The 18,634-nt window shown below is 48.1% G+C and overlaps 1 protein-coding gene across 4 annotated transcripts in view; it reads right to left on the reverse strand.

Moving 5' to 3' along the window:
- TLK2 (tousled like kinase 2) overlaps positions 1-18,634 on the reverse strand; it is a 449,799-nt gene that overhangs the window by 30,151 nt on the left and 401,014 nt on the right. For all 4 annotated transcript variants that reach the window (XM_063959450.1, XM_063959447.1, XM_063959449.1 and 1 more), the window contains one exon: positions 9,839-9,977. In XM_063959450.1, the coding sequence (XP_063815520.1) occupies positions 9,839-9,977 (139 nt within the window). The remainder of the gene's footprint in view (positions 1-9,838; positions 9,978-18,634) is intronic.

Consider the following 18,634-nt stretch of genomic DNA (forward strand, 5'->3'; position numbering starts at 1 on the left):
TCACAGGAGGGAAATGTTACCAGTGGAGTACCCCAGGGATCTGTACTTGGACCAGTGCTTTTTAATATCTTTATTGGCGACATTGCAAATGGCATTAAAGGGAAAGTATGCCTTTTTGCAGATGACACAAAGGTATGCAACAGGGTAGACACACCAGGTGGGGTAAAACAAATGATTGAGGATCTAGGTAGACTAGAGGAATGGTCAAGAGTCTGGCAATTACAGTTTAATGCCAAAAAATGCAAAATCATGCACTTGGGTCTCAAAAATCCTAAAGCTAAATACAGTATTAATGGCACTATACTGGAAACTACTGAGGAGGAAAGGGATCTAGGAGTCACTATTTCAGATGACTTAAAAGCAGGTAAGCAATGTAACAAGGCAATGAGGAAGGCTAGTCAGATGCTTGGCTGCATTGGGAGGGGAATCAGCAGCAGAAAGAAAGAAGTAATAATGCCACTGTATAGGTCATTGGTACGGCCTCATCTAGAATACTGTATTCAGTTCTGGAGGCCATATCTTCAAAAGGATATTAATACATTAGAAACTGTACAAAGGAGGGCAACTAAAATGGTGCATGGCCTACATCACAAAACATACCCAGAAAGACTAAGAAATCTCAATATGTATAGTTTGGAGCAGAGAAGGGAAAGGGGGGACATGATAGAAACTTTCAAATATATGAAGGGTTTTAACAAAGTCCAGGAGGGAAACATTCTCCAAATGAAGAGAAGCAATAGGACACGAGGACATGCACTGAGACTGGAGGGGGGGAGGTTCAGGGGAAATTTGCGGAAAAATTATTTCACAGAAAGGGTAGTGGACAAGTGGAATAGCCTCCCATCAGAGGTGGTAGAGGCTAAGACAGTAGAGCAATTTAAACATGCATGGGATAGACATAAGGATATCCTTACAAAGAAATAAGGATCAAATAAGGTTAGTGTTAAAAAATAATATAAAAAAATAAAAAAAAATAAGGGGCAGACTAGATGGGCCAAGTGGTTCTTATCTGCCGACAAATTCTATGTTTCTATGATGTTTGTTGAGAAAACTGGTGAGGGGGATGTTTCTTGAAAGAGATGGCGTATCCGTGAGTGACGACTTCCCTTACCCAGGCATCCGAAGTGGTCTGTAGCCATACCTGAGCAAACCGTAGAAATCGACCTCCCACCCTGGGATCCCCCAGAGGGAGGCCCGCCCCGTCATGCAGCAGGCTTGTTTGTTTTGGCAGCAGGCTGACTGGCAGCCCAGGCACGTTTAGGTTTGGGCTTAGTGGATTTAGAAGTGCGAGCCTGTTTCGGGTACGCCTGGACCCTTTGCTTTACCTGGAGGCCGAAAGGAATGATATGAAGTACTCAGCCTTCGGGGCCGAAGGAGTAGTACTAGGCAGACACGCAGTCTTAGCAGACGCTAAGTCAGCAACAATCTTGTTGAGATCATCCCTAAAAAGAATGTTTCCCTTAAAAGGGATAACCTCCAAGGTCTTTTTCGAGTCCAGATCTACCTACCAGGACCCCAACCAAAAAATCAGGCGAGCCAGAATGGACGTGGTCGACGCTTTGGCCGCTAGGGTACCTGCCGCCTCCTGAATATAATGAGAGGCTGTAACAATGTATGAAAGACACCGTTTTGCATTATCAGGAAAATTAGACTGTAGTTCCGCTTCTACTTCCTGAACCCAGGCCTCTAGCTTTAGCAGCCCATGAGGCCGCAATAGTAGGACTATGCACAGCTCCAGCCAGAGTGTAAATGGACTTCAAGCAACCCTCCACACGTTTATCCGTCGGTTCCTTCAGAGAGGTGACGGTAGTGACAGGCAGAGCAGATGACACCACCAGACGTGCGACTTGCGAGTCCACCGGTGGCGGTGTTTCCCAATTTCTGCTTAACTCTGCAGCGAGGGGATAACGAGCCAGCATTTTCTTAGAGAGAATTTCTTTCCGGGATATTCCTATGATTCCTGACGTATGTCAACTAAATGGTCAGAATGTGGCAAAACTAATTTACAGTAGTAACCTTCTGACGCTTAAACTTATCTGGCTTCTTAAAGGTAGCTGGGAGTTCTTCTTCATCAATTTGAAGAATCAGCCATATAGCCTCCAAGAGGTCAGGAACATGCACTTGGGTCAGGAATTCCCCATCAGAAGCTGAGGTGGTAGACTGATGAGGTGGGATGTAGCAGGCTGCACACAGCCCATCCTGCCCTATATCGCCAGAAGATAACCCTGCAGAACAGACAATGCATGAGACTAGTGAGGAAACAGCAGGCTGCTTATTGCCCTAGCTTCTGCTAGACACAGCTGCAGGGACTTGTATTACACACAGTAAAAACAGTGAACAGTGTGCAGCTCAGGCAGCATGTGATTTGTACACCACACCGAGATACATCCATCCTGGTGTGTGGAACGCAAGCTATTTAATTATCCACACTTGCATTGGGCACCCTGACTTCCGGTATCCAGCACTCAGAGCGTTTAGGTGTATGTGGAACGGTCTCTGGTCACGTGGAACGCAAGCCGTTTAGCGTCTGACTTACTTCTGGGTACCGCAGCTTCTGGTTTCCAGTACTCGGAGCCACGGCGCTCTGGAATTGTGAGCCTTAGTTATACAGAGGGGTAGGTTTAATGTTTATGTTGTTCAAGCGACACATGTACTGTGCCCTTTGTGATCTATTTGTGAACTTTTTGATTTTTGGTGGAATATTGATACTTTGTCTTCAGTATGACTGTGGATTCATGCTATATGCTCTATATGAGAAATTCGTTTAATGATATGTTCTATCAATACACAGTTGCTGACCATTTAGATCAATTAATTAAAAAATTACTCCTTATGCCGAGAGGTATTTATAGGAGCCTGTGAGGCATTGTCAGTACACCTCTGGTCTCTATGGTGTGAGGATATCCCTGTTACCTGTCTTGATAAAGACCCTATAAGGGTCGAAACGTCGACTTCGTATGAAATGGTGATGATTTAATAACGACTATATTGGATTTCAAGATTGGGCAGTGCCCTCTATCGGTCTAAAAGACCTTATTGGACATACATACATACATAAATATATATCAAACTAAAACCCTCCTCCTGCGCTAATTCGGAGATAGAGAGTTAATGAGAAATTTTATCAAGCTGCCTTATTCCACTAAATTCCCTGTTAGAAAGAACTAAGCAAATGGAAATGTACAACAATAGTGAAATTGGTACCTAGGGGTTGTATCAACTCCTAATGATTATTCGAACCCACACAAGGTGTCATACATTGGTAAATCAAGCATTAAAAAAATAGGATTTTACTTACCGGTAAATCTATTTCTCGTAGTCCGTAGAGGATGCTGGGACTCCGTAAGGACCATGGGGAATAGACAGGCTCCGCAGGAGTTAGGGCACTTTAAGAAAGCTTTGGATTCTGGGTGTGCACTAGCTCCTCCCTCTATGCCCCTCCTCCAGACCTCAGTTAGGGAAACTGTGCCCAGAGGAGATGGACAGTACGAGGAAGGATTTTTGTAAATCTAAGGGCGAGATTCATACCAGCCACACCGTATAACTTGTGATAAACTACCCAGTTAACAGTATGAACAACAACATAGCCTCGGTCCAACCGATAAAACTACAACATAACCCTTATGTAAGCCATAACTATATACAAGTCATGCAGAAGAAGTCCGCACTTGGGACGAGCGCCCAGCATCCTCTACGGACTACGAGAAATAGATTTACCGGTAAGTAAAATCGTATTTTCTTTAACGTCCTAGAGGATGCTGGGACTCCGTAAGGACCATGGGGATTATACCAAAGCTCCCAAACGGGCGGGAGAGTGCGGATGACTCTGCAGCACCGATTGAGCAAACAGGAGGTCCTCCTCAGCCAGGGTATCAAACTTATAGAACCTCGCAAAGGTGTTTGACCCCGACCAAGTAGCTGCTCGGCACAACTGTAATACCGAGACCCCTCGGGCAGCCGCCCAAGAAGAGCCCACCTTCCTAGTGGAATGGGCCTTAACCGATTTAGGCAATGGCAATCCTGCCGTAGAATGCGCCTGCTGAATCGTGTTACAGATCCAGCGAGCAGTAGTCTGCTTTGAAGCAGGAGCGCCAACCTTGTTGGCTGCATACAGAACAAACAGCCTCAGTCTTCCTGATCCTAGCTGTTCTGGTCACATAAATCCTCAAAGCCCTGACCACATCCAGGGACTCGGAATCCTCCAAGTCCCGTGAAGCCACAGGCACGACAATAGGTTGGTTCATATGAAAAGATGAGACCACTTTTGGCAGAAATTGAGGACGAGTCCTCAACTCCGCCCTATCCACGTGAAAAACCAGGTATGGGCTTTTATGTGATAAAGCTGCCAATTCTGAAACACGCCTTGCCGAAGCTAATGCCAAAAACATGACCACTTTCCAAGTGAGGTATTTCAACTCCACTGTTTTGAGTGGTTCAAACCAAGGGGACTTGAGGAAACGTAATACCAAGTTAAGATCCCAAGGCGCCACCGGAGGTACAAAAGGAGGCTGAATATGCAGCACCCCCTTAACAAAAGTCTGTACTTCAGGAAGAGAGGCCAATTCTCTTTGAAAGAAAAATGGATAAGGCCGAAATTTGGACCTTTATGGACCCTAGCTTAAGGCCCAAATTCACTCCTGTTTGAAGGAAGTGAAGTAGACGGCCCAAATGGAACTCCTCCGTAGGAGCAGCTCTGGACTCACACCAAGAAACATATTTTCGCCATATACGGTGATAATGTTTCGATGTCACGTCCTTCCTAGCCTTGATCAGGGTAGGAATGACCTCTTCCGGAATCCCTTTTTCTGCTAGGATCCGGCGTTCAACCGCCATGCCGTCAAACGCAGCCGCGGTAAGTCTTGGAACAGACAGGGCCCCTGCTGCAGCAGGTCCTGCCTTAGAGGAAGAGGCCACGGATATTCTGTGAGCAACTCTTGCAGCTCCGGATACCAAGTCCTCCGTGGCCAATCTGGAACAATGAGGATTGTTCTGACCCTGCTTATTCTTATTATTCTCAACACCTTGGGTATGAGAGGTAGAGGAGGAAATACATAGACCCAAGGTGTCACCAGAGCGTCTACCGCTACCGCCTGAGGGTCTCTTGACCTGGCGCAATACCGCTTTAGCTTTTTGTTGATACGGGATGCCATCATGTCTATCTGAGGCAGTCCCCACCGACCCGTGATCTGTGCGAAGACTTCTTGATGAAGTCCCCACTCTCCCGGATGCAGGTCGTGCCTGCTGAGGAAGTCCGCCTCCCAGTTGTCCACCCCCGGGATGAACACTGCTGATAGTGCGCTTACATGGCCTTCAGCTCAGCGTAGAATCCTGGTCGCTTCTGCTATGGCCACTCTGCTCCTTGTTCCGCCTTGGCGGTTTACATGAGCCACTGCCGTGACATTGTCCGACTGAATCAGAACCGGTTTGTCCCGAAGCAATTCCTCCGCCTGACGTAGGGCGTTGTATATGGCCCTCAACTCCAGGACGTTGATGTGGAGACAAGTCTCTAGATTTGACCAGAGACCTTGAAAATTTCTTCCTAGCGTGACCGCTCCCCAGCCTCGGAGGCTTGCGTCCGTGGTCACCAGGACCCAGTCCTGAATGCCGAACCTGCGACCCTCTAGTAGGTGAGCACTGTGCAGCCACCACAGGAGAGATACCCTGGTCCTGGGAGACAGGGTTATCCTTTGATGCATTTGTAAATGGGACCCGGACCATTTGTCCAATAGGTCCCATTGAAAGGTCCTCACATGGAACCTGCTGAAGGGGATGGCCTCGTATGAAGCCACCATCTTCCCCAGAACCCGTGTGCAATGATGCACTGAAACCTTTTTTGGCTTCAATAGGTTCCTGACCAGGGCTATGAGCTCCTGAACCTTTTCCATCAGAAGAAAGACCTTCTTCTGGTCTGTGTCTAGAATCAGGCCCAAAAAGGTCAGACGCGTTGCAGGGACTAGCTGGGACTTCGGTATATTGAGAATCCAGCCATGCATTTGCAACGTCTTCATGGACAGAGACACGCTGTCCAGCAACTTCTCCCGAGATCTCGCCTTTATGAGGAGATCGTCCAAGTATGGGATAATTGTGACACCCTGCTTGCGCAGGAGCACCATCATTTTCGCCATTACCTTGGTGAAAATTCTCGGAGCCGCGGAAAGCCCAAACGGCAACGTCTGAAATTGGTAGTGACAGTCCTGTACTGCAAATCTCAGGAACGCCTGGTGAGGGGGGAAAATCGGAACATGAAGGTATGCATCCTTTATGTCCAGGGACACCATCCAATCCCCCCCCCCCCCCTCCAGGCTGGCGATGACCGCCCTGAGTGATTCCAATTTGAACTTGAATCTCTTCAAGTACAGGTTCAGGGATTTTAGATTTAAAATGGGTCTGACCGAACCGTCCGGTTTCGGGACCACAAACAGGGTTGAGTAATATCCCTCTCCTTGGTGGAGATGAGGAACTTTGACTATCACCTGTTGAATATACAATTTTTGGATTGCAGCTAACACTAGCTCCCTCTCTGACGGGAAGTCGGCAGAGCCGATTTGAAAAACCGGCGAGGAGGCATGTCTTCGAATTCCAGTCTGTATCCTGAGAAACAATCTCTAATGCCCAGGGATCCACCTGCGAGTGAACCCAGACGTGGCTGAAAAATCGAAGACGTGCCCCCACTTGATCTGCCTCCCCCCGGAAAGCCCCAGTGTCATGCGGTGGACTTTGCAGATTGCAGGGGAGGACTTCTGCTCCTGGGGACTAGCTGCGTGCAGCTTTTTTCCCTTGCCTTTACCTCTGGCAAAAAAGGACGATCCCCGTACCTTCTTGCTCTTATTGGAACGAAAGGACTGCATCTGATAATGGGGTACCTTCTTAGCATGCTGCGGGGCAACATAAGGTAAAAAATTCAATTTACCGGCCGTAGCAGTAGAGACAAGGTCCGAGAGGCCGTCTCCAAACAACTCCTCCCCCTTGTAAGGCAATGACTCCATATGCCACTTTGAGTCGGCGTCTCCCGTCCACTGTCGGGTCCACAAGAGTCGCCTAGCAGAAATAGACATAGCGATAATTCTGGAGCTTAGTAAACAAATGTCTCTTTGAGCATCTCTTATATACAAGGCAGCATCTCTGATATGCTCTATGGTCATTCAAATGGCATCCCTATCTAAGGTGTCAAGGTCCGTAGATAAGGAATCTTCCCATGCCACGACAGCACTACAAACCCAGGCCGACGCCATAGCCGGTCTAACAATAGTACCTGAATGTGTGTTAATGTGCTTTATGGTAATTTCCTGCTTGCGATCAGCAGGATCCTTGAGGGAAGCTGTATCCTGAGAAGGTAGTGCCACCTTCTTGGATAAGCGTGTCAGCGCCTTGTCTACTTTAGGCGAAGATTCGCATCATATCCTATCCTTTTGTGGAAAGGGATACGCCATAAGAATCCTTTTGGGAACTTGTAGTCTCCTATCTGGAGATTCCCAAGCCTTTTCGCACAATTCGCTTAGCTCAAATGAGGACAGAAAAGTGACCTCAGGCTTTTTCCCTTTATACATGTGTACCCTCGTGTCAGGGACAGGGGGTTCCTCAGTGATATGCAAAACCTCTTTAATGGCAATAATCATGTAACGAATACCCTTTGCCACCTTCGGCTGTAATTTTGCATCTTCATAGTCGACACTAGAGTCAGTATCTGTGTCATCGACCTGGGATATTTACATTTGCATTTAAGACATTCAGCAAATATCCACCCAGTCCGGTGTCGGCGTTGCCGACGGCAACATGACATTCAAGCACTCCCCCTCCACATTAAGCGAGCCTTCCTCGTCAAACATGTCGACACACGCGTACCGACACACTTCACCCACACAGGGAAACTCTTTTTCTGAAGACAGTATCCCCTTTAAGGCCCTTTGCAGAGACAGAGAGAGAGTATGCCAGCACACACCCCAGCGCTATACCCCTGGAAAGAAACACAGAATGCTTTTCCCCAGTAGCGCTGTCTAGTAATAAAACGCCAATTATGTGCCCCCCTCCTTCAAAACCCCCTTTCACAGTGTGTAAAGCAGGGGAGAGTCCGGAGAGCTTCCTCTCAGCGGTGCTGTGGAGAGAAAATGGCGCTGGTGAGTGCTGAGGGAGAAGCCCCGCCCCCTCGGCGGCGGGCTTCTGTCCCGCTCAAAGTTATTAAAAAATGGCGCGGGCTCTTTTATATACATGTACAGTGCCCACCTGTACATGTATATAGTCTTTTGCCATCAGAGAGGTGTTTATATTGCTGCCCAGGGCGCCCCCCCTGCGCCCTGCACCCTTACAGTGACCGGAGTGTGTGAGGTGTGTGGAGCAATGACGCACAGCTGCAATGCTGTGCGTTACCTCAGTGAAGCTCTGAAGGCTTCTGCCGCCTGATACGTCTGACTTCTTTTCTTCTGGCTCTGTGAGGAGAACGGCGGCGCGGCTCTGGGAGTGAACGCCCAGGACGAACCTGTGTTCAACCCCCTCTGGAGCTAATGGTGTCCAGTAGCCGAGGAAGCAGAGCCTATCATTTAAGTAGGTCTGCCCCTCTCTCCTCAGTCCCTCGATGCAGGGAGCCTGTTGCCAGCAGTGCTCCCTGTAAAAAATAGAGAAAAAATCCAAACAAAAATGCTTTCTAGGCAGAGAACTCAGGGGAGCTCCCTGCAGTGCACCCATTTCCCTCTGGGCACAGTGTAAAACTGAGGTCTGGAGGAGGGGCATAGAGGGAGGAGCCAGTGCACACCCAGAATCCAAAGCTTTCTTAAAGTGCCCTATCTCCTGCGGAGCCAGTCTATTCCCCATGGTCCTTACGGAGTCCCAGCATCTTCTAGGACGTTAGAGAAATTAACAGTGCGTTCCTTTATAAAATTTTACATAAAAAACAGCATCAATGTCCATAACCATACAGATGTTTTATATGGTAACTTCCTCCCAATGTTGGCACAATTCGAAGGTCATGTTATATCTGTCACCCCTGCAGTGCACATGGTTTTGCCCATTAGGGGGAAATGTTATTTTGCAATCAACCTTGAATTAGGCCCTATACACTTATCTAGCGCAAGGGTTCTCAACTCCCGTCCTGGTTGTTTTCAGGATTTCTGACTGCAGAAACAGGTGAGGTATAGGTGGGACATCTGGTCTTCGGTCAACGAGTTCACAAGATTTTACAGGTTCAAAGTTTGCAATTCAAGAGGTCAGTATTGGATGGACAGCATTGGAACGTCACAAAGGTGGATGAATGGAAAACAGAATTTTCTCTGAAACTCCTTAGGAACACTAGATGCCTACCTCTTAAACTGCTTTTTCAAATCAAACTGTAGTATTTCATGGGCGGTATCCTATTAGCTGTGAAATCTTAGCAATTCTTTGTGCAAATTCTTTTGCGTCTATTGTGCAAAAATTACAGCAAAAACCAGGGGCCCTGTACCAAATTCCCCCATTTTTACCTTAAAAAAGGGATTTTCTTAAACTTTTCGCCTGCTCAGAGTAGGTGAAGTGAAATTTGCAGTAAAATTACTGCGTGAAAAGTTTTCACAGCTAACTGTATAGGAGTTTTTTCAGAATTTGCAGTAGAAGACCGGTTTTTCGTAAGAAAACGGATTATCACGGTTAATAGGATAACCACCCCAAGTGTATTGTAGCCCTCTCGGTCACTATTGCCCTTTTCTTTGATGTAAGCCTTGGTTAGTTAACAACAAATTCCCAGCAGACTAAGATTTCAAAGAAATAATAGTTCTGAGTGAAGTTTGTAGAAATAGATTAATAATAAGCATCAGATTTAATATTATGTCACTGAAAATATCAAACCTACTGTACACTCCTTCACACAACTTACCAGTAGGTTCCGGCTCCTTGTGATGTGAGCTCCATACCATCCACAGAATTATAGCTGTCATCATCCATTATCTTAGAGAGTCCAAAATCTGTGATTTTTATCTCTCCACAGGCTGTACCGTTAACCAAAAGTATATTACCTAAAATAATAGATTACATTTTACAAATCAATTCAAGCGTGTTATCAGATTAATGTGTTCTTGACCTACAAAGACAGGTAATTAAAGTACCAGTGCATTTACTAAAATGTCACACACATTCCAAACTAAAAAAGGGAAAGTGACAATTTAAATATAGTGCCACTTATTATACATGGTTTATATCGCACCCACACATTACAGTATTCTGATTGTAGCCATTGATATATGAATGAGGGAGGAATACGTAGAAGTGCTGAGGTGCAAAAGTTTTTATGTTGTATGACTGGCACATATCCAGAATGGGAAGTTAGTTACATGTGAAAGTAGTAGCTTTCAGACAAGAATTTGGGGCATATTTAGAATGAGAAGTGGAACATCTGTTGAACAGGAAGATAGTAAACTTTTGTGAATACTTTAATATAGTCAACAAACGAGACAAAAGGCGTCCGCAGTAATGACTACTGTCGCTGACGTGTACACGCATAAGTTTCATTCTTAATGTGCACCGGATTGCGCAAATGATTGCATGTTGGTGAAATCTGCCTATATACAGACGTGCCCCCTTACATCCTTGCTGCAGTCACGCTGAACAGCCCTTCAAGTTGCACCAAGCGGGACTTGGTAGCGCCGAGCTTCTTTTTTTAGCATCTTAGATGCAATGTAATGTGTTAGGACGCACAAGCAGCTTCTGATGATTAAAATGATATGCGGGAAAACGCAGTAGCATAGGATTTTGTATGCAAATACAGTAGCAATTACACACAGAATGTAGTCATGCTGCATACCATTTTATTCAGAAGCTGCTTGTGCGTCCTAATACATTACAGTGCACCTAAGACAGATTTTCACGGTAAAGGACCCAAAAAACTTTGCTCGGTGCCCCAGAGTCACACGGCACGTACTCGTTGTGTAATGCGGCTTGTAGCGCATCGAGCAAAGTTGTAAGAGGACACATCTGTATATATACTAGCACAGAGTAACCATAGGCGGGAGGAAGGGGGAGCGAAAAATAATAAGAATTTACTCACCGGTAATTCTATTTCTCGTAGTCCGTAGTGGATGCTGGGGACTCCGTAAGGACCATGGGGAATAGACGGCTCCGCAGGAGACTGGGCACATCTAAGACAGATTTAGGACTATCTGGTGTGCACTGGCTCCTCCCCCTATGACCCTCCTCCAAGCCTCAGTTAGGAACTGTGCCCGGAAGAGCTGACACAATAAGGAAGGATTTTTGAATCCCGGGTAAGACTCATACCAGCCACACCAATCACACCATATAACACGTGATAGGAACCCCGGTTAACAGTATGATAATAAATGGAGCCTCTGAAGAGATGGCTCACAACAAAACCCGATTTTTGTAACAATAACTATGTACAGGTATTGCAGACAATCCGCACTTGGGATGGGCGCCCAAGCATCCACTACGGACTACGAGAAATAGAATTACCGGTGAGTAAATTCTTATTTTCTCTGACGTCCTAGTGGATGCTGGGGACTCCGTAAGGACCATGGGGATTATACCAAAGCTCCCAAACGGGCGGGAGAGTGTGGATGACTCTGCAGCACCGAATGAGAGAATTCCAGGTCCTCCTCAGCCAGGGTATCAAATTTGTAGAATTTCGCAAACGTGTTTGCCCCCGACCAAGTAGCTGCTCGGCAAAGTTGTAAAGCCGAGACCCCTCGGGCAGCCGCCCAAGATGAGCCCACCTTCCGTGTGGAATGGGCTTTTACAGATTTAGGCTGCGGTAAGCCTACCGCAGAATGCGCCAGCTGAATAGTGCTACAAATCCAGCGCGCAATAGACTGCTTAGAAGCAGGAGCACCCAGCTTGGTGGGTGCATACAGGATAAACAGCGAGTCAGTCTTTCTGACTCCAGCCGTCATGGAAATATAAATTTTTAGGGCCCTGACTACGTCCAGCAACTTGGAATCCTCCAAGTCCCCAGTAGCCGCAGGCACCACAATAGGTTGGTTCAAGTGAAAAGCTGAGACCACCTTTGGGAGAAACTGAGGATGAGTCCTCAATTCTGCCCTATCCATATGGAAAATCAGATAAGGGCTTTTACAAGACAAAGCCGCCAATTCTGAAACCCGCCTGGCCGACGCCAAGGCCAACAGCATGACCACTTTCCACGTGAGATATTTTAAATCCACAGTCTTAAGTGGTTCGAACAAATGTGATTTCAGGAATGCCAAAACCACATTGAGATCCCAAGGTGCCACTGGGGGCACAAAAGGAGGCTGAATATGCAGTACTCCTTTGACAAAAGTCTGAACTTCGGGCAGTGAAGCCAGTTCTTTTTGGAAGAAAATTGACAGAGCCGAAATCTGGACCTTTATGGACCCCAATTTGAGGCCCAACGTCACCCCTGCTTGCAGGAATCGACCCAGTTGAAATTCCTCCGTCGGGGCCTTCATGGCCTCACACCAAGCAACATATTTTCGCCAAATGCGGTGATAATGTCTTGCGGTGACATCCTTCCTGGCTTTGATCAGGGTAGGGATGACTTCCTCCGGAATACCCTTTTCCTTCAGGATCCGGTGTTCAACCGCCATGCCGTCAAACGCAGCCGCGGTAAGTCTTGGAACAGACAGGGTCCCTGCTGCAGCAGGTCTTGTCTGAGCGGCAGAGGCCAAGGGTCCTCTGTAAGCATCTCTTGAAGTTCCGGGTACCAAGCTCTTCTTGGCCAATCCGGAACCACGAGTATGGTTTTCACTCCTCGCCTTCTTATTATTCTCAGTACCTTGGGTATGAGAGGTAGAGGAGGAAACACATAAACCGACTGGTACACCCATGGTGTCACTAGAGCGTCCACCGCTATCGCCTGAGGGTCTCTTGACCGGGCGCAATATCTTTTCAACTTCTTGTTGAGGCGGGACGCCATCATGTCTACCTGTGGTTTTTCCCACCGGTTGACCAGCATTTGGAAGACTTCTGGATGAAGTCCCCATTCTCCCGGGTGGAGGTCGTGTCTGCTGAGGAAGTCTGCTTCCCAGTTGTCCACTCCCGGAATGAACACTGCCGTCAGTGCTAACACATGATTCTCTGCCCATCTGAGAATCCATGTGGCTTCTGCCATCGCCATCCTGCTTCTCGTGCCGCCCTGTCTGTTTACATGGGCGACCGCCGTGATGTTGTCTGACTGGATCAGTACCGGCTGGTTTTGAAGCAGGGGTCTTGCCTGGCTTAGGGCATTGTAAATGGCCCTTAGCTCCAGGATATTTATGTGAAGAGAAATCTCCTGATTTGACCACAGTCCTTGGAAATTTCTTCCCTTTGTGACTGCCCCCCAGCCCCGAAGGCTGGCATCCGTGGTCACCAGGACCCAGTCCTGTATTCCGAATCTGCGGCCCTCTAGTAGATGAGCCCTCTGCAGCCACCACAGCAGCGACACCCTGGTTCTGGCCGATAGGGTTATCCGCTGTTGCATCTGGAGATGGGACCCGGACCATTTGTCCAACAGGTCCCACTGGAACGTCCTTGCGTGGAACCTTCCGAATGGAATTGCTTCGTACGAAGCTACCATTTTTCCCAGGACTCGTGTGCATTGATGTACCGACACTTTTCCTGGTTTTAGGATGTCTCTGACCAGAGATGACAATTCCTCTGCTTTTTCCAGTGGAAGAAACACTCTTTTCTGGTCTGTGTCCAGAATCATTCCCAGGAACAGAAGACGTGTCGTCGGGACCAGCTGTGACTTTGGAATGTTTAGAATCCAGCCGTGCTGTTGTAGCACTTCCTGAGAAAGTGCCACCCCCACTATCAACTGTTCTTTGGACCTCGCCTTTATCAGGAGATCGTCCAAGTACGGGATAATTAAAACTCCCTTCTTGCGAAGGAGTATCATCATTTCGGCCATTACCTTGGTAAAGACCCTCGGTGCCGTGGATAACCCGAACGGCAGCGTCTGGAACTGATAGTGACAGTCCTGTACCACAAATCTGAGGTACTCCTGGTGCGGAGGGTAAAAGGGGACATGCAGGTACGCATCCTTGATGTCCAGGGATACCATGTAATCCCCCTCCTCCAGGCTCGCAATAACCGCCCTGAGCGATTCCATCTTGAACTTGAACCTTTTGATATAAGTGTTCAAGGTTTTTAAATTTAAGATGGGTCTCACCGAACCGTCCGGTTTCGGTACCACAAACATTGTGGAGTAGTAACCCTTTCCTTGCTGAAGGAGGGGTACCTTGACGATCACTTTCTGTGAACACAGTTTTTGAATAGCCACCAACACTGCCTCCCTGGCAGAGGGAGTTGCCGGCAAGGCAGATTTTAGGAAACGGCGGGGGGGGGGGGGGGGAGACGTCTCGAATTCCAGCCTGTACCCCTGAGATACTACTTGAAGGACCCAGGGATCCACTTGTGAGAGAGCCTACTGTGTGCTGAAAAACCTGAGACGTGCCCCCACCGTTCCCGATTCCGCCTGAGCAGCCCCAGCGTCATGCTGTGGACTTACCGGACACAGGGGAGGACTTCTGCTCCTGGGAACTAGCTGTGTGCTGCAGCTTTTTCCCCCTTCCTCTGCCCCTCGGCAGAAAGGATGAGCCTCTAGCCCGCTTATTTTTCTGGGGCCGAAAGGACTGTACCTGATAATACGGTGCTTTCTTTTGCTGTGGGGTTGCCTGTGGCAAAAAAGTCGATTTCCCAGCAGTAGCTGTGGAAACGAGGTCTGAAAGACCTTCCCCAAAAAGTTCCACCCCTTTATAGGGTAAAACTTCCATGTGCCGCTTGGAGTCGGCATCACCTGACCATTGCCTAGTCCATAACCCCCGTCTGGCGGCAATGGACATAGCGCTTATTTTTGATGCCAGCCGGCACATATCCCTCTGTGCATCACGCATGTATAAGACCGCGTCTTTTATATGGTCAATCGTTAGCAAAATATTGTCCCTATCCATGGTATCAATGTTTTCCGACAGGGAGTCTGACCACGCAGCAGCAGCACTGCACATCCAAGCTGATGCAATAGCGGGCCTCAATATAATGCCAGTGTGTGTGTATATAGCTTTTAGGGTACTTTCCAGCTTTCTATCAGCAGGTTCTTTTAGGGCGGCCGTATCCGGAGACGGTAGTGCCACCTTCTTTGATAAGCGTGTCAATGCTTTATCTACCCTAGGGGGTGTTTCCCAGCGTGACCTATCCTCTGGCGGGAAAGGGTACGCAGCCATTAACCGTTTAGAAATGATCAATTTCTTATCTGGGGAAGTCCACGCTTCCTCACACACCTAATTTAATTCGTCAGATGCAGGAAAAACTACTGGTAGTTTTTTCTCACCAAACATAATACCCTTTTTTGTGGTACCTGGAGTATCATCAGAAATGTGTAAAACATTTTTCATAGCCTCAATCATATAACGGGTGGATCTATTGGAGGGTACACTCGTCTCATCATCGTCGACACTGGAGTCGGTATCCGTGTCGACATCTGTATCTGTCATCTGAGGTAGCGGGCGTTTTATAGCCCCTGATGACATTTGAGACGCTTGGACAGGCACCAGCTGAGTAGCCGGCTGTCCTATGTCGTCAAACCTTTTATGTAAGGAGCTGACACTGTCACATAATTCCTTCTATAAGTCCATCCACACTGGTGTCGACCCCGCAGGGGGTGACATCACATTCACAGGCATTTGCTCCGCCTCCACATTATTATCCTCATCATACATGTCGACACAGCAGTACCGACACACAGCAGACACACAGGGAATGCTCTTACAGAGGACAGGACCCCACAAAGCCCTTTGGGGAGACAGAGGGAGAGTATGCCAGCACACACCAGGGCGCTATATAACACAGGGATATCACTATACAGAGTGTTTTCCCCTATAGCTGCCTATAATATATATATACTGCGCCTAAATTGTGCCCCCCCTCTCTTTTTTACCCTTTCTGTAGTGCAGGACTGCAGGGGAGAGCCAGGGAGCTTCCTTCCAGCGAAGCTGTGAGGGAATAATGGCGCCAGTGTGGGAGGGAGTTGGCTCCGCCCCTTTTTCGGTGGGCTTTCTCCCGCTATTTTATCGTTTCTGGCAGGGGTTAATATACACCTATATAGCCTCTGGGGCTATATATGGTGTTAGTTTTGCCAGCCAAGGTGTTATTATTGCTGCTCAGGGCGCCCCCCCCCCAGCGCCCTGCACCCATCGGTGACCGCAGTGTGTGGTGTGCATGAGGAGCAATGGCGCACAGCTGCAGTGCTGTGCGCTACCTTGGAGAAGACAGAAGTCTTCAGCCGCCGATTTTCCGGACCACCTTCTTGTTTCTGGCTCTGTAAGGGGGACGGCGGCGCGGCTCCGGGAACGGACGACGAGGTCGGGTCCTGTGTTCGATCCCTCTGGAGCTAATGGTGTCCAGTAGCCTAAGAAGCCCAAGCTACCACCACTTAGGTAGGTTCGCTTCTTCTCCCCTTAGTCCCTCGTTGCAGTGAGCCTGTTGCCAGCAGGTCTCACTGAAAATAAAAAACCTAAACTATACTTTCTTCTAGGAGCTCAGGAAAGCCCCTAGTGTGCATCCAGCTCAGCCGGGCACAGAAATCTAACTGGGGCTTGGAGGAGGGTCATAGGGGGAGGAGCCAGTGCACACCAGATAGTCCTAAATCTTTCTTAGATGTGCCCAGTCTCCTGCGGAGCCGTCTATTCCCCATGGTCCTTACGGAGTCCCCAGCATCCACTAGGACGTCAGAGAAAAGATTTTACTCACCGGTAAATCTATTTCTCGTAGTCCGTAGTGGATGCTGGGACTCCGTAAGGACCATGGGGATTAGCGGCTCCGCAGGAGACTGGGCACAACTAAAGAAAGCTTTAGGACTACCTGGTGTGCACTGGCTCCTCCCACTAAGACCCTCCTCCAGACCTCAGTTAGGATACTGTGCCCGGAAGAGCTGACACAATAAGGAAGGATTTTGAATCCCTGGTAAGACTCATACTAGCCACACCAATCACACCGTATAACTCGTGATACTATACCCAGTTAACAGTATGAAATATAACTGAGCCTCTCAACAGATGGCTCAACAATAACCCTTTAGTTAGACAATAACTATAAACAAGTATTGCAGACAATCCGCACTTGGGATGGGCGCCCAGCATCCACTACGGACTACGAGAAATAGATTTACCGGTGAGTAAAATCTTATTTTCTCTGACGTCCTAAGTGGATGCTGGGACTCCGTAAGGACCATGGGGATTATAGCAAAGCTCCCAAACGGGCGGGAGAGTGCGGATGACTCTGCAGTACCGAATGAGCCAACTCTAGGTCCTCCTAGGCCAGGGTATCAAACTTGTAGACTCTTACAAAAATGTTTTAACCCGACCAAGTAACAGCTCGGCAAAGTTGTAAAGCCGAGACCCCTCGGGCAGCCGCCCAAGAAGAGCCCACTTTCCTCGTGGAATGGGCTTTTACAGATTTAGGGTGCGGTATTCCAGCCGCAGAATGTGCAAGTTGAATCGTGTTACAGATCCAGCGAGCAATCGTCTGCTTAGAAGCAGGAGCACCCAGCTTGTTGGGTGCATACAGGAGAAATAGCGAGTCAGTTTTCCTGACTCCAGCTGTCCTGGGAACATATACTTTTCAGGGCCCTGACTACGTCCAGTAACTTGGAATCCTCCAAGTCCCAAGTAGCCGCAGGCACCACAATAGGTTGGTTCACATGAAAACTGATACCACCTTAGGAAGGAATTGGGAACGAGTCCTAAATTCCACCTTATCCATATAAAATACAGATAAGGGCTTTTGTATGACAAAGCCGCCAATTCTGATACACGCCTGGCCGACGCCAAGGCCCACAGAATGACCACTTTCCACGTGAGGTATTATAGCTACACAGATTTAAGTGGCTCAACCCAATGCGACTTCAGGAAATCCAACACCACGCTGAGATCCCACGGTGCCACTGGAGGCACAAACGGGGGCTGACTATGCAGCACTCCCTTAACAAAAGTCTGAACTTCAGGCAGTGAAGCCAGTTCAATTTTGGAAGAAAATCGATAGAGCCGAAATCTGGACCTTAATGGAAACCAATTTTAGGCCCATAGTCACCTCTGACTGTAGGAAGTGCAGAAATCGACCTAGCTGAAATTTCTCTTTTGGGGCCTTCCTGGCCTCACAGTACGCAACATATTTCCGCCATATGCGGTGATAATGGTTTGCGTTCACTTCTTTCCTAGCTTTAAATAGCGTAGGGATAACTTCCTCCGGAATTCCCTTTTCCTTCAGGATCCGGCGTTCAACCGCCATGCCGTCAACGCAGCCGCGGTACGTCTTGGAACAGACAGGCCCCCTGCTGCAGCAGGTCCTGTCTGAGCGGCAGAGGCCATGGGTCCTCTGAGATCATTTCTTGGAGTTCTGGTTACCAAGCTCTTCTTGGCCAACCCGGAACAATGAGTATAGTTCTTACTCCTCTCCTTCTTATTATTCTCATTACCCTGGGTAAGAGAGGCAGAGAAGGGAACACATACACCGACTGGTACACCCACTGTGTTACCAGAGCGTCCACAGCTATCGCCTGAGGGTCCTTGACCTGGCGCAATATCTTTTTAACTTTTAGTTGAGGCGGGACGCCATCATGTCCACCTGTGGCCTTTCCCAACGGTGTACAATCATTTGGAAGACTTCTGGATGAAGTCCCCACTCTCCCGGGTGGAGGTCGTGTCTTCTG

Source organism: Pseudophryne corroboree, chromosome 3 (assembly GCF_028390025.1).
Source record: "Pseudophryne corroboree isolate aPseCor3 chromosome 3, aPseCor3.hap2, whole genome shotgun sequence".
NCBI classification, from domain to species: domain Eukaryota; kingdom Metazoa; phylum Chordata; class Amphibia; order Anura; family Myobatrachidae; genus Pseudophryne; species Pseudophryne corroboree.